Genomic DNA, 24457 nt, shown 5'->3' on the forward strand with positions numbered 1-24457 from the left:
CTCGGATAGATAAGCCTTCTTCCAATTAATTTATATTGTAATGACATTATCCTTTATACATTTTTTAAATAAATCCTGACATTTTTATTTACATTAAAAGCATGTGATGCAGGACTTCAGGTCGAAAGGCATGGAAAAAAAAAGTCGCTGTTAACAAATGGAGCACGCAACTTAAATGCCTCGATCTTTTTTTTTTTTGACGGAAAAATGCCTCTATCAAACTATTAGCCAGGGTTAATTAAATGGGCGTCTCGTTCCCTAGGTAATTCTATCTTGCGAAACTCAACTTGTAACTCGTATTTAATATCACAGTGAAGGTAATTTTTCTTGAAACATTCATTAATTTGAATTCACCTAGTTATGTGAAGCTGAGAATATCTACCAGAGGTATAAAGCATTCCCCTCCACTCTATTAATACGATCAATTTTTAATGATCATTTGTGCTAAAGCTGTGAAGCCCTGGTCCTGGTAATTCAGATGTTCAGACTTGGGTTACCTCTACAACTTCATCTTATTAATCCATTCCCTTGCTTCAAACCTGACTGGCACTAATTGCTTCTTCAAGCTTGCTGTCCTTCACTTCCAATATCTTTTCTCCATTGATTTTTTCGTGAGTTCCATCTGACACACCACAGGTGGAATGGAACACTTCTTTGATCCAATTTCGCAACTGAGTGGTGGCCACTTCATCTGCATGCAATACAATGCAAGGTAAATTTGTTGACTAGTTTAGATAACAGATTTTTTCTGCGTATGGAGAAAAGGAGGGGAGAGAGAAGACCTAATCTCGGCACGGTGTGACCTTGAGGGTGCCTTATTATAAGGGAATTGTCAAAAGCCGTGGCTAGTTCTTCTGAAGGCAGTTTCAACCAGTCTTTTTCCCCAATGAAGTGGACAGATTTAACCTTGATGGTGTCCTTGTAGGCAACATCACAAATGCTCGGATCTCTGAACTTTGATCCTGATATTGATACGAATAATTTCATGGGCGGATGCTCCTTTAGCAACTTCCCCTGTAAACCCCATGTTTCTCCTTCAGTATGGTATAATTCAGTATTCATTATAAGATCAAATTACAATAACTAACTACTTGCCTGTGCTTGGTAACCCATCAGAAGTGCCGAAAGTGTTGCACCCTGGGTTACAGATAAACACACAAGGAGAAATCATGTCTTTCCGTTAGCTAAGGTAAAATCAGTAAATATGGGTGTGTGGGTAAGGGGCGTGTGGGGCCCCTCCCCGTCCAAATGAGAAAGAAAGAAGTAAATGTGGAGTTGAAACTCGAGATGGCTTGTGAAAACATTGTGTTAATTCGTCAGAAACTCAGAATGATATTTGGACCAGTATAACATGATATTCTGTTTTCTATGTATCATTAACCTTGAGACTATTCGCTCTTCATGTCTTTGTACCAAAGGTTTTAGCATCTATACGGCCGGTCAGCGCTAGCAAAATAAATTCAACTTTAATCTGAACAAGCTTTGAATTAAGGAGCAAGCATGGATGCGTACCTGGGAGAAGCCAAGAAGCCCATCAAAGGGGCCATTGGTTGTGATGTATTCGCAAAGGTATGAGATGCACTCCTCCAAGTTAGTGTACTCCGTAAAGTCCTAAATAATGTGTGTTGAGCAGCTTAGTTCTTTCTTTTTATGGGAATAAATCTATTCATAGGAGTATGAGCTGGAAACTTCATACCTTGTTGAATTGAAACCACTCAAAGTAAGGTGGAGGGAATATGCCTTCAATGTCAGACTTTCCTCCAGCGGGAAATTTACCGTCCGGAAAAACCTGTCATGATCAACAGTTTGATTGATATTCTTCTAAATCTCTGCCTTACTTGTGGCTGTTTCTTTGTATGAGAAAGAGGATTTGAAATCTGACTGAAAAAGGAAGACATATTACCAGCTCAAATTGATCAAAAAGAGAAGGGTCCCACTTGCTGATTTGCTTCTTCAAGAAACTGCCACTGGTCCTGAATCCATGGAGGCATAGTATTTTCATCTTCCTTGCATTCTGACCTTCCATCTTTGCCTCTCTTTTGTTTCAGATTTCTTCCCGGTTGGCCGGAGTACAGCTCCCTTGGGCAGACTTTATTTATCCCTTCTTGCTGGCACCTACCTCCATATATTTATTGAGAATTTAACTACCTACCTCCGTCGAAGTTATTTGACTTAGCGGGATGGTGTTGCACGTGCTAACTTCTACCACTACTGCGCTGCTCCAGCAGCCACTTGTATCGCTTTCTCCTCTAATCCCTTCCATTCATTAATTGATCTCACTCCAAAATAAATGTAATTATAAAAAAATGTCACAAATAAGTGAATAGCATAGACCTGATTGAAACTTGTCATTGATGGTTACATATTAATAAGAATAATTTTTAAAAAAATAAATTTTAAAAATAAAGAGAAAAATTGCAATGACATCTCAATAAAAGAATATAATTATTAAAAGAAAATTTATACAACAACTTAAGTAATATATAGTGACAAATTTTAAAGTAAGAAATGACCACTTTTAACTTGTTATTGGGATTTGTTGGTAGTTATTTTTCCAAGATAAGGTGGATTAAAATTTTATATTTGGACTAAAAATAAAAGTGGACCAACAACTAATATATATATACACACACACATATATATAAAAGATAGGAGGGAGTCGGAAAAAAAAGGAGGAGGAAAAGATAGGATAGAGTAACAGGTTTACGTTTTCCAGAACAAACTGAATTGGATCAATTTGGGCTTGGGCCACCTTGGAAAACTATAGCGCTAACTTGTGAGATGTGCTGCACCCAAAAAAATGGAAACATCTATAATTAGCGATTAATAAAATTTATATGCATACATATTGACATTGATCGCATTACGATTACAGAATAGAGTAAAATAATATAAATATTTGTTAAATTATGAGATAACGCAATATTTAGTATGATATTACCTCTGGTTCTTAATATAAGTTTGTTTGATTTTTATTTTGATCCTAAATATAAAATGTCAATTCATTTTGTCTCCTATATTTATTTATTTTTTAAAGATATCTTTATAATAATAGTGGTTCTAACCAATATATTTGATTAGTAAGAATATTTTAAGAAAGACAATACCCATTTATTATAAATAACTAATTTAATTAATTTTTTTTAATTTGTTCAAATTAGTTAACTGACTCTTATATTAAGAAAGAGAGGCAGTAGAATGTGTTCAGTCAAAAAAAAAGGTATGATAGTAAGATAAGGTATCTTACATGACAATATTATTATACGTTACTACTATTTACAAATTATAAATGATGCAGATCATTTAAAATATGGTCTGAACATATTCCTTCTAAAATAGCATGGCTAAATAATAAATTACATTTTATGGTAACGATAAAAGTTGTTGCCTCGCAGCCGCCTGCCAGCGCCAATGAACCCTTCAAGAAGCGGACCTCCCAACGGTCGCGCCAGCGCAACACCCACTGGTAGCCTTGGCTGCAGCTTTAATTTTATAAATAAATTCAAGCAAAAAAAAAAAAATGGAATAAGCAATATGAATTTTATTATTTTCTTTTTCTACTTCAAAAACTTATTATAAGATTCTTTTTATATTTATATTTTAATTTTAAATTTAGCAACAATAAAATAAAAGAAAATCACAAATATAGACCATAAAATTTAAAAAATTACAAAGAAGAACCTGTTCGTAAAAATTATTATCAAAACTTATACTATTATTATTAAAACCCAATAATAATGTTATAACGGATTCATATTTATAATTTTTCATGTTTTACGGTTATTATTTGTTATTTTTTTATAAAATAATAGTACTACTGTACAAAACATAGAGGGTGGGTCCTGGGTAGAGTTCGTCGCACGTCCTGACACTCACCTCATCTCACCAGGCACCTAACGTATCCTTTTCATATTTATTTGGTTGATTATTTCCATTTCAAATCTCAAATTCCGAGCCAAGGGACGCTCCCCTGCTTCTTAATTTATTATCCTAGCAACTTTTCCTCCTTGGACTAAACTACCCCTTCCCAATAAGAATTTACAACTCTGCCACCATTTTGCAATTACGGAATTCTGATTCTCTCCCATCGTCGTTTATGGGGCATTGAATGTCTCTTTCTTTGTATTTGCATCAAGGAGAAATGGGCCTTTCAAGTCTGGCTCAGAAACCACTTCGTTCCAGTGGTTTTTCATTCAAAATTTAAGAAATAATTGCTTTTTGGTAAATTACAAGCATCCTTCCTTGTTTTGCCCTGAAAGAAAGACGGTGGATGGATATTGGATTACGAGCAAAAGGAGAGACAACTTTAATTTCAAATCATTACGACGTTTAAAGTGTGCCTTTGTTTCTCCTTCGCGCCGGGCAGAATCCAACGTGTGCTTCACGGCCACCTAGAGCGCGTGGAGAAGCTGTCTTCTTGCGAGACATAGAGAATCCAACGTCCATAAATCCACAGCATCGGGCTAGCCCCACGTCATTTCAAATCAAAACTCCATTTATAGATTAAAAATTAATGAAGATATTGATATTAATAATTAATTAATATGTTATTTTAAATTGTTATTAGCGCTTCCGTTTCATCTGGTTAGATTAAATATATTTTCTCCCCTCAGTCCACCGCATCAATCATTCGAGGCCATTGTTTTCACACACTCTTCTTCTGTGTTTCACAATCTTTCCCTCACCTTCCCACCCCCTTCCCTCTCTCTGTGGCTTTAATTTCGCACCCGAAAGCCTCTGATAAGGTGAATTTCCATCTAGGTTTTCCAGTGATGTATTCTCGTCGTCTTGTGTGGAACTGTTCGAGCAAATTGTTCTCTTTCTGAGTTCATGTGGAGGTTTTGATGCTTCCTTAAGAGTTTTTTTTTCCCCTCCCAAACATCGTGCTCTGTGTGCCTATGCTTTTCCTATACGCTGAGGCAATTTTTTTTTTTTTAATTTATAAGTTCATGCGCCCGATTTCTTTCTTGCTCAGTTAGGAATGTCGAGATTCTTGGGTATAGGGTGGCGCATTAGGGTTTTACCATGCGATTGGTGATCTGCAAGTATCTTTTTCAAATTCTTATTTGATCTTCTTTCTTCTTTTATCGGGAAAGTTGATTATTTAGATGGCATGATATGCGGTGGATGAAATCAGGTTCTGGAAATCTTTGTGCTTGTGTGCCTGCACAAAAAATGCTTTTATAGCTCTTGCAGACTTTTCGAGTCATCTGGGTTTTACGAATTACATTTGAGTTAAGCGGTAAATTGGTAATATTTGTGTGTGGGTGTGAAGATGGGGGCGGTGGTTACGTTTTCTATAATCTATTTGAAGCAGATTTGATGTTCAAGCTACTAGTTATTTATTCTGTGATGTGTGCATGTATTTGCGTTTGTGTTGATGATTAAGCTGTCCTCTTAGTGGGATTTTGTATGGAGAAGCAGATAATTGAATTGAATGAGCTTCTTCTGACTGCAACGATTTAGTCAAGTCATTGACAGTTTCGTCTTGTTTGATGTATATGGAGATATCGCTTGGTGCTCTTGGGCAAAATAAAATGAAGTGATTTTTTTTTTTGGCACTATTGTTTAGGGGCATTGTGACGCTAAATTGGGGCGTCAATATATTCTTTCTGCTCTTTGATTTCATGTTATATATACAATGCTTGTTGTCTTTGTTATATTCTTTTCAATTATGTTAAATATTTGACAATTCTTACCGTTTGGTAGTTCATTTGCGGCAGCTTTTTGCTGAAGCCAAGCCGTATATTTTCTCATATTAATCAGCAATATTTTTGCAGGCCCTTTCACCGTTCTAATTTTGCCCGCACTTTGAGCAGAAATTTTGAAGATTCAGTGCATTGTTTGATAAAGGGCTTGTCCCTCCTTAATTGGCAGTTGAATAAAACATCCGGTGCAATTTCATTTTTGCGGAGATGGTAAGTATTTCTCTTATTATTGCTGGCTATTGTCTCTAGACTTGCAATTATTGACCTTGCAGGCATGGTTTTTGCCAAGTAAATTTATTCTGGAGAGTTTAGCCTCCTGTTATGGAATCAGGATATCTCTTGGCCTTCAACAACTAATCATCTGTTCATATACTTGTGCTTGTTGACAATGGTTTATAATAACAAGTACTAATAGGCTGATAGCTTATCATAATCTCATTTGTACAATTGGAATGGAAATGATGTTGAAGTATTCTTAAAGTAAGGCTAACTAAACTTAACACAGTATTTGATGACCCTTGGAGCTATGATGCCATTGTGTTGCTTGCTAGTTCGTAGACAATAATTGGAATGTTTGTTTCAATATTCCTTATCCTTAAATTTTATTGTGGCATTTTTGTTTCAGGCAACCAATGAAAATCTTCCACCAAATGTAATAAAGCAACTAGCCAAGGAATTGAAAAATCTTGATGATTCCCCTCCCGAGGGCATTAAAGTTGTTGTAAATGATGATGATTTTTCAATAATATATGCTGACATCGATGGCCCAGGCATGGAATTTTGTTTTGTAAGTTTATTTTTCAGCATTAAGTGAAGAAATCAAGCTGAACTTGAGTTAATTATACTTGCAGCTGGGACTCCTTATGAAAATGGAGTTTTTCGTATGAAGTTGTTACTATCTCGTGACTTTCCACACTCTCCACCTAAAGGTGAGTTTAGACGGTTATATGAGCCTTTTTATGATTTGCTCTTGACATTGTTGATGAAGTTCTTTTGTTTTGAAAATCTAAGTGGGCCTCTGTACATTGTACGCAGTCAGAAGAATGAGGTGCATTGTTCACCGCTTATAAATAGTGACTTGATATAAATTTATATTTTATTTTTTTATTTTCTCTTTTACTTATTGAACTTTATTTTTTCATAGTGTCTGTTTCTTATATAAGGCAAGGAGATATTTCTGCTCAGTAGTCACTGCTTCACTTTTCCTGCCTAAAATAATTCCATCCATTCTTTATCGTTTTTGAATACTGTTAACTGATGCAGCTATTTAAAAATATTGTAGGTTATTTCTTGACTAAAATTTTCCATCCTAACATTGCAACCAACGGAGAGATTTGTGTCAACACGTTGAAGAAGGATTGGAATCCTACCCTCGGTTTGCGACATGTTCTTATTGTAAGTCTATTGTGTTGGTTGTTCTTGTCATGAAAATTTCACGGTTTAAATTTGCATGTCTAGTTGAGCACTGCCATCTCTAGATCTTATCGATTTATTAAATATGGTTGTACATGATTGTTTCTCATTTTAATGCTGATTTTTCTTTTAAACAGGTTGTCAGGTGTCTTTTGATTGAACCATTTCCAGAGTCAGCTCTAAATGAGCAAGCTGGCAAAATGCTGCTTGAAAATTACGAGGAGTATGCGAGACATGCTAGGTCAGTAGACATATTAAATACAATATATCTTTTTTTAAAGCTATACTTCTTGAGCTATCGTTGGTCTTGATTTGCAGCTTCTTCATTTTGAAATCTGAACAATGATTTTGGATGACATATTGCTCATAATCATGAAAAGGACACTATCAATTTTAGCTGTTAACATTACTTTTTATGACATAAACATGGTTGTTTTTCTTCATATGCTAGCAATCGAATAAACTTAATGGGGTTGCATTGCATATAGGCTTTACACTGGAATCCATGCAAAACCCAAGCCCAAATTCAAAACTGGAGCTATATCTGAGTCAACGACTGCACTGAATGTTGATCAAATCAACACCTCAGTAATTAATAGTGAAGTGAAAAATGCGGCATCGGGTGCTGCAATGCCATTGCAGCCACCATTGGGTCAGTCAGCCGCCACAGTGAGAGGAGGAAACAATCTAGAACAGGCAGCTACTGTAACAACGGATGCTCTTGTTAACGGGTCTACTACTGCAACGGTAGTTCCTGCTGCACCAATATTACAAAGGAAGGAAACTGGAGCAGCAAAAGTTCAGGCAGACAAGAAGAAGATAGATGCCAGAAAGAAAAGTTTGAAAAGATTGTGATGATGCCGTTCAATATTTGAACTTTTTATTTGTTGCCTAGTTGATAGAAAGAAAGGGGAGGGGGGGAACGTGAATGTGGCTGCCCAGGGAAGACGGGTGTAACAGTGCGTGTACTTTGACGAGTACTTCCCATGAGATAATGGATGAAATTGTACTGTTCTGTTCCTGGTCTATTGCGTCGTGGTAAACCATCCCTCCCCCCCCCCCCCCAAAAAAAAACCAAGTGAATATTTGCTTTGCTTCTGTGTTGTGTTGGTTCGGAGAAGTTACAATTAGCTAACGAAGGGGCTGGGCCGATGGGTTGTATACCCAAACTAAAAAAGAAAAAGAAAAAGGAGGGATTGGGTAATCTGTTCAACCACTTTCTCTCTCAGGCCATCTTTTAGCTAAATTTATAGATCCCTAGAGATTAGACTATTTGTGTGGTATGGCCAATCCATTCGCTCAATTTGTTAACCCTTGTGCCAAGTAATCAATGTACAGTAAGATAATTTTTTTTAAAAAAATCCTTTTACCTTATTATTTACTAGATTATTAATTATTAATTATTTTTTTATAATTGATCTGTTTTAGAGTTTTACGCTTTTTCCCAGGAAAAAAAAAATTCTTTATACGCGATTGGGAATAATTTTAATTTTAATTGGAGAAAAGAGGCAGGTTTCCGGGCATCTAGCAGGCTGTTGCAATCTCATGCATACACAGCGTATTCATCGACTTCCTTACGTTGCAATTATCCGGCATGGCAAACCGAAAATAAGAGTGAAATAACCATCAACTTGTGACACAATCACAAGACAAACTGGAGATACCATTCCACCAAAACAATTAGCTTAGCACTACATGTCACAGAGGTTTGATTCAGAACCATCAAACAAAGATTTAACAATAAAAAAGTACAAAGTCTAAGAGTATCATTATATAAGTCAACCCTGTCCCCCTTCTTCTATCTCTTCTTCGCAGTTATAGTTTTTCATCAGGATCTTGGCGGAGATTTAGGGTTCACTTTGCCATCATCACCTTAACAAATTCCTCGTAATTTATTTGGCCATCGCCATCAACATCAGCCTCTCGAATCATCTCATCAACTTCTTCATCAGTAAGCTTCTCCCCAAGATTGGTCATCACATGGCGGAGCTCAGCAGCAGAAATGAATCCATTCTGATCTTTGTCAAAAACCCGAAATGCCTCTTTTAGCTCCTCCTCAGAATCTGTATCCTTCATTTTCCTCGCCATAAGGTTTAGAAACTCTGGGAAGTCAATAGTACCATTTCCGTCGGCATCTACTTCATTAATCATGTCTTGGAGCTCTGCTTCAGTTGGGTTCTGCCCCAGTGATCTCATAACAGTTCCAAGCTCCTTGGTTGTGATGCAACCTGAAAGGTGAGATCACACACTATCAAAATCCGCTTCAAAAATTCAATGAGGCTAAGACAGAGAGGCATGTTCGCAACTATACAATACAAAAGCTATCAATCAATTTGACATTAGTGTCATATTGTCAAATACCACAATACAAAATCGCTCAAACGTCTCTGCGTAAATTTACACACACACACACTCTCTGGCACACACTGGCACACATAACAGTATATAAGAGGAAAAGAATTTTTAGCGAAGGAATGGGTTCTCAGTAGAGTGCAAGCTTAGACTTTCTGGCAAATAATGCTATGCAGATGTGTAACTGCAGCATTCCCACTTTGGCAAGGGAAGGCCTTTCTGTCAAATGGTTTTGCATTTTATAAAAACAGCATACATGGGCTCTAAGTTCTCTTCTCGAATTGCAGATTGCAATTTACACTTCATCTCGATTTATTTTCAACAGATGTGAAGACAATGACATTTTAAAAAAAAAAGGGGGGGTGTGGGGGTGGGGGTAGGGGTGGGGAACACATACCATAAGGAAGCTATCATTATATTCTATCATCGCATCACATGGCTACTTATCTTCTTTACTAAGGAAAAGGAAAAGTCAATAGTAGGATTTATACAAAAGCAAGTAATTAATTCTGTCAGTTACCCTTGCTTTCAGGGTTCATGATCTGAATGTGAGACACAAACAATGGAAAAAAGTGCAATCTAACTTTTTCCCCTCATTGACCCCTATTCTTCCTCCCACTCTTTGACCTCCTGTTTAGAATCAAAACAGAACCCAACATGCAGATGCGTAAACTTTTAACACAGCAATTCATTCATTTCTAAAGGCAAGACGAGCATTTTAAAATTGAGCAAGACTATTCCTGTAAAATCGAAGATCATCTATAACAACTCTGCGCATAAAAAAAGAAAAAAAAAATTCTCTCATTTGTTTCTACTCTGAATATGCTCGTCAAATGGGGATGGAAAAGAAAACGGTAATACGCAGAATTATCGACTAATTAGTCCGTGAAATTTAGAACAACAATCGAAACCATGCAAGATCTAAATCTCAACGTCGCCACCAAACAATTCTCCAGAAGCACGGTAAAACTTCTTCAAATTCATTAATCCATTTAATTTCCCAAACCACAAACCAGCATCCGCTTGCCAAACACCTCCAGAAGACAGCTAGGTCTAGAAATAACTCAAAACATAAAATTATTCATAGGTCAATTGAAATAACGAAAGAGCGATAGAGAGCGAGAAAAAGAGAGACGAACCGTCTCCATCTTTGTCGAACAAGCTGAAGGCCTCCTTGAACTCAGAGATCTGTTCATCAGTAAGCTGATCCGCCATTGCTGTTCCTTTTTTCTTCCCTTCCTTCTCGTAATTCTTCTTCCTTTCAAAATGATTATTCTGTTTCGGAGAAACCGATCAGAGATTGTCAGGAAACACGAGAGGGTTTTGAATCTTCAGATAAAAGCTGCCATTTTTATAGGAAAATCAAAGGATGTGCCATTCAACAACTCCTGGGCCGGTTAGCCCCCTTGTTATTATCGATTTGCCCTTCATGTCATCCTATTTTTACCGCACGCCCTTTACTCGTTTATTTGCTATTTTTCTCATTTTTCAACTTATATTGTTTTAATCTTAATTTTAATTAGCGATTTCATTAATTGATTACTTTAGGTGCTTAAATGACCATGAAGCCCTCAGGTGTCATGCATCCAATTTGGATAATCTTGTCCAATCAACCATGAGATGTAACAAAACATCTCCTAAATGTTTCATAATTTATCTATATGTTTACCAAAAAAATAATAATTTATCTATATCCTTTTTTTTCTGCGCTGAGTAATTTATATATATATATATATATATATATGAGTAAGAGTCCTAGGATAAACAAATAATATTTTGTATTAGTCGTATCCTCGGAGTTTATTGTAATTCTCGCTTGAATAGATAACATAAAATTAAAATACCAAAGTCTTCATTTAGTTCTATATAATTATTTTATTTTCTTTTTTAAATACAGGAGTAATAGGATGTCTTTTAAATTAATTTTTTACAAATCAACAAATAGAAAGAATATTGTTTAATGCTTTCAAATTTTTTTTAGCTTTAAAGAATTACATTAAAATTGATTTACAAATAAAATAAAAGAAGTATATAACTTTTTTTTGTTTTTTTTGCCCAAAGACAGAAGGGCATATGATTTAGCAAGGAGTTTAGATAATTTAAAACTTTAATAACTATTTGTTGATGCGAGAGGGGTATTTTAGGTATGCGCAGTGGTGTTTCCCCAAGGCACGGATATGGTGAAGAGATCAGATGGAGGCTGCACAGGAATGGAGGATAAGGATCCTGTCCGAAATCCGAATGGTGTCACTGGGCAGTTGCGTCAATCGCCCACGTAGAAGAGCTGATAGATGGTGATACCCACCCAAACATGAGATGACAGATGGGAAGTGGACGCAGGGGATAAGGACCCTAAGGACAAGCACGCATTAAAAATCGAGAGGATTTGGGATTACTAAAAATAGAGACAAGCCGGTGAAGAGTAATTCAAGGATTTGGATGATCGTCTTTCTTGATTGGTTGGTGGCTTTTGTTCGTTTTAATTAATTAGGGGGTCTTTGTCGACGCCTAGTGCGACCCGGTTACGCGGTTTGGACGCGGAGGCCTTCGCTCATGGTGGCCATTTTTGCTGCCACGTCAACTTCTCCGTACTCACCATATGATTTTTTTATCGCGAAGGAATTATTTTATCTTTTCTGAATACAAACAAACAACAAGCCTTATCCCACTAGGTGGGATCGGCTACATGAATCACACGACGCCATCGTGCTCTGTCAACAACCCAATCCTTAGATATGTTGTTGATTAGGAGGTCTCGTTCAATGACCTCATTCAGCGTTCTTCTCGGTCTTCCCCTGCCTCTTTTTATGGGACTCCATCTTGTTTGATCCACCCTCCTCACCGGGGCCTCCAAAGGCCTTCTCTGCACATGTCCAAACCATCTTAAGCGATTTTCAACCATTTTCTCTTGGATAGGTGCCACACCGACTCTTGTCCTGATCTTTTCATTTCGAATCCTATCTTTTCTTGTATGACCACACATCCATCTCAACATCCTCATTTCTGCTACTCCGACTTTGTGCTCTTGTTTTCCCTTTATTGCCCAACATTCACTACCATACATCATAGCTGGTCTTATAGCAGTCCGATAAAATTTTCCTTTAAGTTTCTCAGGTACCTTCTTATCGCAAATAACTCCGGTAGCTTTCCTCCACTTTAACCAGCCAGCTTGTATTCTATGAGAAATGTCTCCATCAATTTCCCATCCTCCTGTATAATGGATCCTAGGTATTTAAACTTTGATACTTGAGGAATAATTTGCTCTCCCATCCTCACCTCCAAATCCCTATTACCTTGCCTCCCTCCAAAATCACAATGCATATATTCTGTTTTGTTCCTGCTCAAACGGAAACCTTTCGACTCCAAAGTCCTTCTCCATAACTCCAAACTAGTGTTAATCTCTTCTTTTGATTCCGCCATAAGAACTATATCATCCGCGAAGAGCATGGACTTAGGGATTCTTTCTTGAACAGGTTTAGTTAGAACATCCAGAACAATGTTGAATAAGTACGGACTCAGAGAGGATCCCTGATGTAGGCCAATCTTAATAGGAAAGTCCTTTGTCTCGCCCCCAGGCGTCCTTACACTGGTAGTTACCGCCTCATACATATCTTGTATGACTTTGATATACGCAACCCGTACACCTTTCTTTTCTAAAGCCTTCCACAATACTTCTCTTGGCACACGATCATAAGCCTTTTCCAGGTCAATAAAAACCATATGTAAATCTCTTCTTTTACTTCTATATCTCTCCATTAACCCCTTAGTAAATAGATTGCTTCCGATGTGGATCTCCCTGGCATAAATCCAAATTGGTTTTCCGAAATAGAAGTCTCCAACCTCAATCTATATTCCATCACTTTTTCCCACAACTTCATTGTATGACTCATAATTTTATCCCCCTGTAGCTTGCACAGTTTTGAATGTCTCCTTTATTCTTGTAAATAGGAACTAAAATGCTTTTCCTCCACTCATCCGGCATATTTTTAGAGCGTAGAATTTCATTAAAAAGTTTGGTTAGCCACACCTCCCCCTCATTGCCCAAACATTTCCAAACTTCAATAGGGATACCATTAGGCCCAACGGCTTTTCCATTGTCCATTTTCTTGAGAGCCGCCTTAACCTCTCCGATACGTATCCTGCGGTAGAAAGCCAAATTCCGATCATCTTCGTTAATTAGCAAGTTCTGCAAGTCCTGAGTCGCATAATTGCTTCCCTCATTAAACAACTTGTAAAAGTAAGCCTCCCATCTGTCCTTAATATCACCATCAGTAACTAACACTTTACCATCTTCATCCTTTATACACTTTACTTGGTCCAGATCTCTCTTTTTCCTCTCCCTTTGCTTCGCGATCTTGTAAATATTTCTTTCTCCCGTCTTTGTTCCTAACTCCTGATAAAACCCTTCATAAGCTTTAGTACGTGCTTCGCTCACTGCTCTCTTTGTCTCTTTTTTAGCCAACTGATACTTTTCCTGGTTTTCTACACTATTGCACAAGTGTATGGCCTTAAAACAATCTTTTTTCTGTTTGACTTTCTCTTGCACACTCTTATTCCACCACCAAGTCTCCTTATCTCTTTGACCAGGGCCTTTGGATTCTCCCAAAATTGCTTTAGCTACCAAACGAACCCTTGTAGCTATCTCTTCCCACATCATGTTTGCATTTCCCTGCAACTCCCAATTCCCTTCCTTCAAAAGAGTCCTTTTGAATAACTCCCGCTTCTCTCCTTTTAACTGCCACCACTTAATCCTGGGTTTTGCCACTTGATGATACTTTTGCCTGGTACTCTTAAAACATACATCAAGGATAAGTACTCTATGTTGGGCACTCACCCCGTCTCCTGGAATCACTTTGCAATTAGTACACAATCTTCTGTCCGGATTCTTAACCAAAAAGAAATCAATCTGATTTTGAGACACCACTTTTGTACGTGATTAAATGCTCCTCTCGCTTCTTAAAACAAGTGTTGACAATCTTAAGATCGTATGCAAGAGAAAAATCGAGAATAGATTGTCCTCCACTGTTAAGCTCCCCAAAACCAAAACCACCATGGGCCCCGCTGAATTGTCCTGCTTCTTTACCAACATGTCCATTAAGGTCCCCACCGATAAAATTTTTTTCCTCGAGTGGTATGCTTTGAACCAAGCCCTCCATATCTTCCCAAAACTTATCTTTAAGGTGTGTCTCTGCCCCAACCTGAGATGCATAGGCACTAATAATATTGATAGTATCCTTTCCAACAATTACTCTTAACGATAATATTCTGTCCTCAAACCTTTTAACCTCTACCACGTTTTTTTCCATGTCCCATCAGCGATGATACCAACCCCATTCCTTGTGCTCACCTTTCCTGTGTACCAAAGTTTATACTCTCCAAGTTCCTTGGCAGCTTCTCCAGTCCATTTGGTTTCTTGAAGGCATAAGATATTAATCCTTATGTCCCTCATAACTCCTGCTACTTCCATAGATTTCTCATTTAACGTCCCAATATTCCAAGTGCCAAATCTAATCTCAGTCTCATGAACTAACTTCTTTAGCCGCCTCCGTCCAAGAGAGTGCGGTAGCCCTTGCTCATTTAACACTACATCCGGGCGACGATGCAGCGACTCTAGCTCATTTCTCACTGTACTCGAGCCATACAGCGCGTCACATCTGGGCAACGACCTAACATTAGCATAATTACTTCGTTGATTCATGTTCATGAGATTCGACGGGTTTTTACGTTGGCTGTCGAGGGCCTAACACAACCCTCCTTCTTTATCCGGGCTTGGAACCGGCTATACAACATAGGCGGAGTTTTTATCTTTTCTGAATATATATTAAATAAGAATAAATTAAAAACATTAAATTCTAAGGTAAAGTTAACCAGATTTAAAGTTTCTTTCAATTTTATTGTATTTCCTTATATTTTGTTATTAGTTATTATTAAATCAAATTATATTATTTGAGAGAATTGTAATAAAATTCTAAAAAAAACATAATTACAAAAAGTCTAAATTACAACTAAACTGCTTACAGTGATAAGCTCTAAAATAAGAGATAACAATTCTTAACTTGTCAATGGAGCTTTTGAGTAGTTATTTTATTCTTTTGGGATCTTGTAATCCTCCCTTACTTCTACTAACTCTTAAATTACGGCCTCAGTCAGTTAATTTAGTGTCCCGTCCCGTCCATTTCTTTTTTCTTGGTTACAAATGACTGAATAATTTATTTTCTTCACTTTGCCCAAAAAAAAATCTCTCCAAATGACAAAAATGAAAATAGACAAACTATTAACGAGAAAATATATTTACAGGTGCTCCCGTTGAGTTTTGCACCCCCAGTCAAACCTCCGGTCCGAAAATATTTTGGGAAGACATCAGAACCGAACTTTCTGGTCTGACCAGTGATCACTCTGCCCGCTTCTTTTTACTTGGCTCCAAATCCTTGTCCTCCACTTTTATTTTGTATGCGACTGTGTCATTGAACGGACTCCAACCTATGAGTCCACAAGGAACAATCGGGTTAGCCGCTAAGTTCATTTACTTGCCACTTTTATTTCAAGAAAGCTGCATATCCACAGCAGCATATATCTTCAAGTGTTGCTTAATCATTGATATCTGAATTAAAATGTTCACACAATTGAACAATGTAATTGCTAAAAGCACAATAAATAATTAGCTCATAGTGGGATTTCACTTAGCACCTAAGATAGACACCCAGCAACCAAAGCTTGACGAAATTTGGATTGCAATGCAGCAGCAACTTTTACTTCCTCCTACAGAATTTTCACAACTAGCCTGCATAAATGCAGCTAATGAACACTGCAGTTTCATATACCTAATAATGAAACTAGCATAAGATGATCAGCATATCTGAGATGCCATGGTAACCTTTTTAGTAACAACCATTAATCCCCAAAACATATCCATCTTGAGCTCCAATTACAATCAAAACCAAATGTAACAATAACTTTTTTTTACATATTGGTGAGGCAGCAATCATGACTTAACAGAAAGCCTACACATGAAACAAAGATATAGTATAGAATCTAAATAATCACTTCATTAAAACAGTCATTCAGTTTTCTATTCACACATTTCTCTTTTACTTGTTTCATTCCTTTGTGTGTTCAGGGACTCACGAAAAAATTGGGTGATCAATATTTCCCCACTCCAAGCAAAGAGAAGAAAAGAAAGTTTAGCAGGGCATCCCAAGATTAATACTAACGTTGTAAACAGAATGCCAATGACAATACTGTAAGGGAAAACCCTATAACATAGCTAAGCAGAACTGCATTATTAAATATTAAAGACACCAACCTCACATTACAACCATCAAAGCTTAAGTTGACATCCTACCAGTAATTTTGCCTTTAGATCGGAAGAGAATTAAAATAGTAACTAGGTGTTAGAAAGCAGCAAAAAATGGAAAAGAAACACACGCCTCAGGCCTTTCATATTAGGTTCATGCCACCTCCCGAAGCCAGCAGGAATTTTAAGCCACTAAACTATCTTTTTGGTTCTCCACAACCTCTTTCTCCATTTCCTTCACTGCCGTAATTAGGGCCCTAGTGATACCCTTGAGATATAAGCCATTCTCTTTCATTTCCTCAAGGAGCTTCTCTGCCATTTGCCAATCCAAAGCCTTCAAGCAAAAAGACTGAATCAACTTTTCATATTCATCAACAGTTGGACGGACACCAAAGTTCTTCATCTCTGCCAATAACTCCAAAGCCTTATCAAACTTCTCTAGTTTGCAATATCCCCGTATTAGAGTATGGTAAGTTACAGGGCTCAACTCTGAATACTTCTTTTTGGCTTCTGTGAAGACTTTCTGAGCTTGTTCGATCTCACCACCATTTACATAGGCACTTATAAGAACAGTATAAGTATATACATCTGGTCTTAAGCCTCTAGTTTGCATTAGTTTCATCATCTCCAATGCCTGTTCCATTTTCCCAATTTTGGAATATCCTGTAATAACATAATTGAAAACAGCATTCCCAGGGGGTGGACCTTCTGCAACCATTCTTAAGACCAGTTGCTTGGCCACATCAACATCTTTGATTCTGCATAGGGCCTGAACAACAGCTGAATATGGCTTTACTGCATATTTCTTATCTTCTCCAATACCGTCCTCTAACATCTCCAAAGCTAATTGTACAGTTTCATTTTCTTGACAAAGTTGACCAATCAAAAAATTAATAGAAGATGTCGGAATGTGCATCTTTTCTTCTCTTGCTGCAACATATACTGTATGGGCAGCTTTAGCATTTCTCCCCTTGCAAAACCAAGATATAATCTTACCAACTTTCTCACCACCAGTAGGCAAGCTGTTAGCATCAAGCATTTTTTGACACACAGACCAAGCCCAACCAAAAAATGATCGCCTGCAAAGAGCTTCGACAGTGAAGTAATAGGTGTCTGCATTTGGCACACACCCGAGTTCCCCAAAACTATTGAAGACGTCAAACGCAGCTTTCCCTTTGCCCAATTTTGAGAAGGTAGCTATCAATTTATTGAGAATTTCCACATTCAACACCCCATCCTCTTTCACGCTGATATCCTTAATTAAATCCCACAGGGAATATATCTCCTTCTTCCTAAGAGAAGAGCATACAGCCAAAACAAGAGATTCCACAGCAGTGGTGGTGACCTTAAACGATTTGTCTTTCCAAGCCCACCTGAAAAATCTGATGAGATTGTCACCAGCAATTAGCTGTGTTTGGAGTACTTTGATCACGAATCTCTCATGTAGAATTAAATCCATGTCGCTAAGACATGACTCAAGGGACGTATTAGGACTACTCTGAAGAAGAGACAACACATTCTCCAACTTCTCCTGATCGATCTCGTAAACCTCTTCTTTCCCCTCCTCTTCCCTGTGCTGGTCAAAACCAGAAGTAGAAATGTCCATATGCAAACCCACGGTTTCTTCAAGAGATTCCTCGGGAGGCTCATTATCCAAAGGGGCATCATTGCCCATCTGAGCACCATCATGTTCATCAATACCCTCAGAAAAATGAAATGGAACCTCATGCACGAACCCCTCCTTGGCAGAATCAGTGATTTGCTTTTCAAATTGAGAGTGTTCAGCTGAATGCTGGGAAAAGAATCGAAGGTACCGTGCAGATAAATGAGAAGATTGAACTATATCAACTGAGTTAGAGAGAGCCGCCATCACCTTAGGGATTCGGGTTCTGGAAGCATTGAGGTTCTGAAAGGCTTGTCTTGCAAAAGCCGACCTCCACATCTCGAACTTCGCCTGAAACAGAAACTAAAACTGATACAGCCCCCTAGTAGCGACAGTCTAGCCTAGAATCTGGAAGCAGTGGATGGCGCTGAGAACCGACAAGTAGGAAGAGTATTTCGACTGAATGAGATAATTCCGAATCAGTGAGTGGCTTGAAGCACTCGGCGACTTGAGAAGAGAAAGCAGAGAGTAGCGGGGCAGAGGGACCTGCAGAGACTCGAAACACGCAAAAGAGGAAGCGGCGACTAAGGGAGAGAGCTCTGCAAGGTCTGTCGCTCAACGGCGCACAGTCGTCAACGATGAACTGGGGTCTGCAGAGCGGCGAGGGACGGAGGGTGAGATCTGGATCGAGAGGTTTTTTTTTTGGAACATGGGGCCCAAACCCAACTAGCTTCCAGAGGGTTTTGTTGTGTTGTATGCAAGCCCGAAACACATTTAATTGAAACAAGTTCTTTTAAAAAAAAAAAATGAACGATCAAAATTCAGATTGCAAATATTTAAAAGGAAATGCAATAGAGTTCAAATCAAAACAAATTTCAAACATTAAAATAAAAGTGATATATTGTCTCGAACATTATAATTTAATAAATCATATTTTAAAATTTAGTCTTGAAATGTCATGTCTTGGTTAATTTCAGAATCTATGATAATAAAAGCTTGCTATTCCACCTCAGTATTCAATCATTGATTTAGAAGCTCCGTAGATTTATTGAGGTATGTTGCCGAGCATGCAAAACTTGGTAAAGTTTATTCTTTCACGCATCCTTTTTATTTTGTTACTTGATAATTTGATGTGGATCATTTTATATCATTTTGAAAATATATTAAGAAATTTTCAAATTTTATGTTACATAATTTTTTTTTCTATTTTGGCTTTCAGTATTCGTCTTTGTCCATAGAAAAGTAAATTTATTAAACCATTTCCGCTATCCTATAATATTAATAGGTGAAGGATAAGTTCCTATTAAATTTGGGAAGGGATACCTTTGGGTAAGAACTATTTAAAAAACAAAAAAAAAAAGGTGAATTCAGAGTCACATTTCCACAAACATCTCCTTTTTTTAAGCAACACAGCACAAATCAAGACTGACATTACAATTATTTTTATCTTCGATCCAACCTTGCAAAGCTATGACAGTTTGCACATCCGTACTTTTTTTTAATGGAAATTCTGCTGCAAGTTCTTGGTACCAATAATCTATCATTGCTTGTGGGAAAAATGATCGGTCATCATTAGGATTGACTTGCTTAACCCGCTCTAGTTAGCATTTACCCGTTAAAATGGAAAAATGATACAAGGCTTTACTTTTTGTCTCATAAATATTAACCTTATTAGACCCTTGATAGCATAAAAAGTCATTTTCCATGACTCGCTCTAGAAATTGGAAATTTAGTTAAATTATTTTAATCGGGTTGTACTTTTTGTAACATTTACTACTGCAAAAGTCATTGCACCCATATTTTCCAATCCTGAAAGTGATGAGTTAGATAGAATACCCTATTGTAACATATCATATATATCTATTAATTAAGTTTATACGGTCCACAATTATCAGCCACAGCCAAATTTCATGCGGCCGGTCTCCAATTAGGTCTCACACTTCAAAGAAGAGCATAAATTATGTGGATAAAATTTCAAGTGTACACGCCCATATAGACACAAAATTACACCTAGTGTGATTCTAATTGATGGTATAATGGAAAGGAACACAAAAAGTTATCAATGATCAGAAAGCGAGTCTTCTCTTACAGGCCTCGAAGGGAAGAGCATTAAAGCAACAAAATCCCAAATCTCGAACAATTTCATCAATCAAATCCCTGCAAATATGATCATGCAAAGCCAAACCTATTCTCCCAATCTCTCGCTTCTCTCCCCATGCGATGTCCCTACACACTTCCTCTACGCTCTCTTTCATTGCTCTCCTGCTCCACATCACCGACTCCTCTTCTTCCTCATCATCCTTCACCTTCTTATGTACCAACTCACTTGTCGCAATTCTCTCATAGAAACACGTGTTTTCCTCTCCTGGCTTCTTTTGCACCTGTATCTTCTGCTGTTGCACTCGCCCTGTGCACATCACACTTCATCTTTATCCAATGATATATAAAATTTTCAGTAATTATCTTATTAACAGGCCAATCATCAAATGCATGCCTACTTAAACCAATCACATGGTATCTTTCCCTTGACAAGAACATGTAAAATAAAAAATTCTTTTATTTTCTTTGACGTGTGTGTGTGTGTTTTGAAGTTGAAGTGGACAGATTATAGTAATGTACAGCGTGCTAGAGGACATTAGTTGGACATAATGACAGCTATTTTCCCAACAAGACTAAGCACAGACAAGGTGTTGTTGAAGCCAGAAGATCCATGGGTGGATTTGCAGGGAAGGCAAGAGAAGCAGGTATAAAGCTAAGTGGTGGGGGGTCGAAATGAGCAAGGCACTGTAAAAAGTGAAGAAGGTTGCCAGGTAAAGCGGCCAGAGGGGTGCGTGAGAGTGTCACTGTGTGGCCTCTCTTCTTTTTCTTTTTGAACATCTTTTGACTGTCTCCTCCTAATAATATATTAGCCCCCTGTGCGTACAGACGGTGGTCCATCATCCCACCCACTAAAGTCGACAAGTTTTCTTTTTTATGAAAAACGTTCATTTGGGCTTCTCTTTTGGTTTCTAGCAAGCAACATATATATATATATATATATATATATATAAAGGGGTTAATCCTATATGTATTTTGTCTTCTTCCTAGTAATTTTGGGTTCACTGTTAAATTATTATTTTTTCTATGTAAAGTGATGGCCAACTATAGATCAATCACTCGATAAAAGTAAAGGATTACTAACGTTACTAGTGATATTCTGAGACTGTTTTCATTATAGCAGCTTGCTAGCTGTGAGTCACTTATATTGGCCGCAATATAATTGCAGCGGCAAAAAGGAATTAATTTGTCCCCAGTCATGATGGTGAAGATGGTGTGGAACACAAGAAGTTATGATTGTAAATTTGGAATCCTAAACATCATGGATAAGGAAGCATGTGCTTTTTCACGAAGGACCATTGTGTTCCCTCTCCATGAGTAAGTTAATTATCTGCATAAACCCTTCCAAAGGGTCAGCATAAATTGCAACTTTGTATCTTTGCAGCTTGGAGATTAGTAAATATTCTTTTAGGATGATGACAATTACATTCTTCGAACCAACCCCAAAAAAAAACGTCTGACTTTTCCATCAGTACATGACAACCAGACAGATTTTAAATAAATAGGTATTATCATAAAACATGTTGGAACTATATAAAAATTTAGAAGGATGTTTGTTCTTCAAACCGGATACGGCTGAAATGAAAAGATTCAAAAACAACAAGAATTAATAATATCACGAAGTATCAAAACATTGACCTGTCTGTGTCAATCCAAATTCAAAGTGAGAAAATAATGATGATTTATATTTTCAAGCCTTGCAGCTGGATAATTTTTAGTCCTTATCCTTCTTTCTAGTCAAATCCTAACCACTAAGGGGAAATGGACAATCAGCAAGTTGATAACTCAGTTTCAACGGATCGGTTAACAAAAGAGGAAAAAAAGAGGCAATATGATAGACAATTTGTTGGGAAAAAAACCTGGAATCTTTGACTACTAAAGAAAATTTTATGCATTTATTTAAAAAAAAAACAGAGAGAGAGAGAGAGAGAGATGTGTATATAGCCATGAAGAATTGAAAAAGATCACTCAACAAAGAGTTTATATTAGATCAATGATCAGAGAGAATCGTCGCAAGCATTTTATGAATTCTCAGAACTCCTAAAATCTAGCAAGTTTGAAGGCTTGAAGGAAAAGCTTTAATGAACAATTTCATCTGATTCGCCGCATTCTCAAAACCAAATTAATTCTGGTTACAACATATTAGTCTAGCTTCATTGGCGCATAAAAACTTCTGCACTGTCTTCTGATTTTGCAATTTGTAGAATTTATCTTCAATTATAATGCAAATGAACCAGGATGCGGAAGGAGACGAAAGTTAATGAAATTAGATTAATAAAAAAGCGAACGTACCACTTGAATGTGACTGTTGTTGCGAGTAATTCCTGAAACTCACAGGGGACCGAGTCAACTCGTCGAGCACAGACACTGGACTTGGTTGCTGCTCCGAACAAGTAACCTCCGTTACTGTTCTAATTTTATCCCCAAAGCAACTCACGTTTTTTGATATCACCTCCGTCGAGGGTGTCCGTTGCTGATCTGCTGATCGTACGGCCTCAATGATCTTCTTTAGTGCCTTCAGATCCTCGTCGCATTTCTGCAGTGCATTCAAAAGCCTTTCTCTTTTCTCCGCCACGGATTCTGGCTTCTCGGCCGCCGTCGGGCCCTCGTCCAATCCCATCAGCCTCGCCACCAGTGCCGGCGGAGTTCGGAAGTTCTCAGGTGTTTTCGCCGGATTTGAACGGCGAATATCCGCCGGAAGGGTGGGGCTCCTTGGTGCTTCACGTGACAAACTAGGATTGTAACAAACATTGGGTTTATCCTCTTTGAAGTTTTCTCCTTCTTTCACGGGAGTTTGTTTTGGAAGCTCTGCTTTTGCGGGAAAAAAACTGTCATTCTTAATCTGCTTCTTTCCTGCAAATGCAGAAGGAGAATTGCATGCTATAATGTTAATAAATCCAAAGTCCAAAATTCAAGCTAGTATATGTTTCCTCAGTAACCAAGCAGAATTTTAACAGCATGACTGATAAATCTATTACCGAAGGTGAGGAATCTGCGGGAGTGAGACTTGCAGACAAGGTGAATGATGCCGGACATGCAGCCAATCGTTTTGGATTGAATCTTCTCCGGCGCATTTTCTCGGCGTGACGACGATGAGACCATGCTATGCTGTCTCTTCATTGCTCTCTCCGGTAGTGCGCTTCTGTGTACGCTGATGACGAAGGCAGCGAGAAAAGCTGGAGAAAAACGCCTAGTTATTCTGTTTTCATTTTCATTTTTTTAAGGTTAAATGGCCCTTCCCCGAATTTGGCTTTTGTTTTGTTTAAATTATAGAAAATTTTTATTATTTAATCTGAAATTTTGTATGAATCTCACTCATGATTTTTTTTTTTTGGTTTAGTTAAGGAAGTGCATTATTTTATGAATTGTAGATAAGGCTAATTATTCAAAATTTTACATTTGATACTGACCGTCATTTTATCTTCTTGGTTTCATAGACTGAATCATATTTTTAAAATTTTTTGTACTTATGTACTCCTCCGGTCCTTATTATAAGACCCAATTTGACTTTTTATTTGGTCCTAATTATAAGACCCAATCCATTTTGTCTCTTATATTTATGCATTTTTTTCCAAGATAATCCTTCTAATAATGATAGTTTTAGCCAATATACTTAATTAGCAAGGATATTTTAAGAATGACAACACTTATTTATTATAAATAACCAACTTAACTTACTTCCTTAATTTCCTCAAATAAGTCAATTGGGTCTTATAATTAGGACCGGAGGAGTATATATTTTTTTTATTAACGGAAATTTTAATTTTCGTTTCTTAGTAAAGAACTTGTCAATTTTCCATGTAAATAAGGTGGAAGGTATTTTCATGAAAATAGTTTGCAAATAAATTTGAATTTATCTGTAGTGTATGTATTATATGTTGTTTAAAAGTTCAATTTTGAAAATAAAAAGGGTGTGCACTTTTAGTAAAATTCAAATTCCGAAAAAATATTTAGAACAAATTTATATTTATGTAATTTGACTACTCTTTC

The 24457-nt window shown here is 37.3% G+C and overlaps 5 protein-coding genes across 7 annotated transcripts; 1 reads left to right on the forward strand and 4 right to left on the reverse strand.

The window, feature by feature from the left end:
* Window positions 1-240: 240 nt before the first annotated feature.
* LOC114724512 (dihydrofolate reductase) lies at window positions 241-2088 on the reverse strand. The gene is made up of 6 exons (NM_001422349.1): window positions 1904-2088; window positions 1697-1789; window positions 1513-1611; window positions 1096-1137; window positions 783-1014; window positions 241-691 (listed from the first exon to the last, which is right to left on the reverse strand). The coding sequence occupies exons 1-6, from the start codon at window positions 2024-2026 to the stop codon at window positions 534-536; spliced, it is 747 nt and encodes a 248-aa protein (NP_001409278.1). The 5' UTR covers window positions 2027-2088; the 3' UTR covers window positions 241-533.
* Window positions 2089-4623: 2535 nt separating this feature from the next.
* LOC114724537 (ubiquitin-conjugating enzyme E2 22-like) lies at window positions 4624-8086 on the forward strand. Of its 2 annotated transcripts, none has more exons than XM_028910898.1 (7): window positions 4624-4838; window positions 5781-5918; window positions 6334-6478; window positions 6560-6637; window positions 6991-7103; window positions 7259-7362; window positions 7610-8086. In XM_028910898.1, the coding sequence occupies exons 2-7, from the start codon at window positions 5916-5918 to the stop codon at window positions 7974-7976; spliced, it is 810 nt and encodes a 269-aa protein (XP_028766731.1). In that variant the 5' UTR covers window positions 4624-4838; window positions 5781-5915; the 3' UTR covers window positions 7977-8086. The 2 variants fall into 2 exon arrangements, with proteins under 2 accessions (XP_028766731.1, XP_028766730.1); XM_028910897.1 differs by having other exon boundaries at window positions 4624-4745.
* A 658-nt stretch (window positions 8087-8744) lies between these two features.
* LOC130540426 (calmodulin) lies at window positions 8745-10847 on the reverse strand. Its single transcript, NM_001422348.1, has 2 exons — window positions 10613-10847; window positions 8745-9349 (listed from the first exon to the last, which is right to left on the reverse strand). Exons 1-2 carry the CDS (start codon window positions 10686-10688, stop codon window positions 8976-8978), a joined length of 450 nt encoding a protein of 149 aa, NP_001409277.1. The 5' UTR covers window positions 10689-10847; the 3' UTR covers window positions 8745-8975.
* A 4969-nt stretch (window positions 10848-15816) lies between these two features.
* Window positions 15817-18975, reverse strand: LOC114724529 (pentatricopeptide repeat-containing protein At3g02650, mitochondrial-like). Of its 2 annotated transcripts, none has more exons than XM_028910887.1 (2): window positions 16901-18975; window positions 15817-15953 (listed from the first exon to the last, which is right to left on the reverse strand). In XM_028910887.1, exon 1 carries the CDS (start codon window positions 18707-18709, stop codon window positions 16952-16954), a length of 1758 nt encoding a protein of 585 aa, XP_028766720.1. In that variant the 5' UTR covers window positions 18710-18975; the 3' UTR covers window positions 15817-15953; window positions 16901-16951. The 2 variants fall into 2 exon arrangements, with proteins under 2 accessions (XP_028766720.1, XP_028766719.1); XM_028910886.1 differs by having other exon boundaries at window positions 16777-18975.
* A 1335-nt stretch (window positions 18976-20310) lies between these two features.
* On the reverse strand, window positions 20311-23295 carry LOC114724541 (uncharacterized). Its single transcript, XM_028910904.1, has 2 exons — window positions 22760-23295; window positions 20311-20777 (listed from the first exon to the last, which is right to left on the reverse strand). Exons 1-2 carry the CDS (start codon window positions 23085-23087, stop codon window positions 20437-20439), a joined length of 669 nt encoding a protein of 222 aa, XP_028766737.1. The 5' UTR covers window positions 23088-23295; the 3' UTR covers window positions 20311-20436.
* Between the last annotated feature and the right edge of the window lie 1162 nt (window positions 23296-24457).

The sequence above is a fragment of the Neltuma alba genome, unplaced genomic scaffold (assembly GCF_004799145.2).
Source record: "Neltuma alba isolate B1F8T4 unplaced genomic scaffold, ASM479914v2 tig00012192_pilon, whole genome shotgun sequence".
Taxonomy (NCBI): Eukaryota; Viridiplantae; Streptophyta; class Magnoliopsida; order Fabales; family Fabaceae; genus Neltuma; species Neltuma alba.

Excerpts from the sequence above, each read along its gene's own strand:
- LOC114724512 (NM_001422349.1), bottom strand. The coding sequence starts at position 2,026 with ATGGAAGGTCAGAATGCAAGGAAGATGAAAATACTATGCCTCCATGGA. Across the intron at positions 1,612-1,696 it reads AGTGGTTTCAATTCAACAAG|GACTTTACGGAGTACACTAA; the intron begins GTATGAAGTTTC and ends CACATTATTTAG. Across the intron at positions 1,015-1,095 it reads TGATGGGTTACCAAGCACAG|GGGAAGTTGCTAAAGGAGCA; the intron begins GCAAGTAGTTAG and ends TGGGGTTTACAG.
- LOC114724541 (XM_028910904.1), bottom strand. The coding sequence starts at position 23,087 with ATGGGATTGGACGAGGGCCCGACGGCGGCCGAGAAGCCAGAATCCGTG. Across the intron at positions 20,778-22,759 it reads ACAACAGTCACATTCAAGTG|GGCGAGTGCAACAGCAGAAG; the intron begins GTACGTTCGCTT and ends TGATGTGCACAG.
- LOC114724529 (XM_028910887.1), bottom strand. The coding sequence starts at position 18,709 with ATGTGGAGGTCGGCTTTTGCAAGACAAGCCTTTCAGAACCTCAATGCT.
- LOC130540426 (NM_001422348.1), bottom strand. The coding sequence starts at position 10,688 with ATGGCGGATCAGCTTACTGATGAACAGATCTCTGAGTTCAAGGAGGCC. Across the intron at positions 9,350-10,612 it reads GTTCGACAAAGATGGAGACG|GTTGCATCACAACCAAGGAG; the intron begins GTTCGTCTCTCT and ends CTCACCTTTCAG.
- LOC114724537 (XM_028910898.1), top strand. Across the intron at positions 6,479-6,559 it reads TGCTGACATCGATGGCCCAG|CTGGGACTCCTTATGAAAAT; the intron begins GCATGGAATTTT and ends TTATACTTGCAG. Across the intron at positions 6,638-6,990 it reads TCCACACTCTCCACCTAAAG|GTTATTTCTTGACTAAAATT; the intron begins GTGAGTTTAGAC and ends AAAATATTGTAG.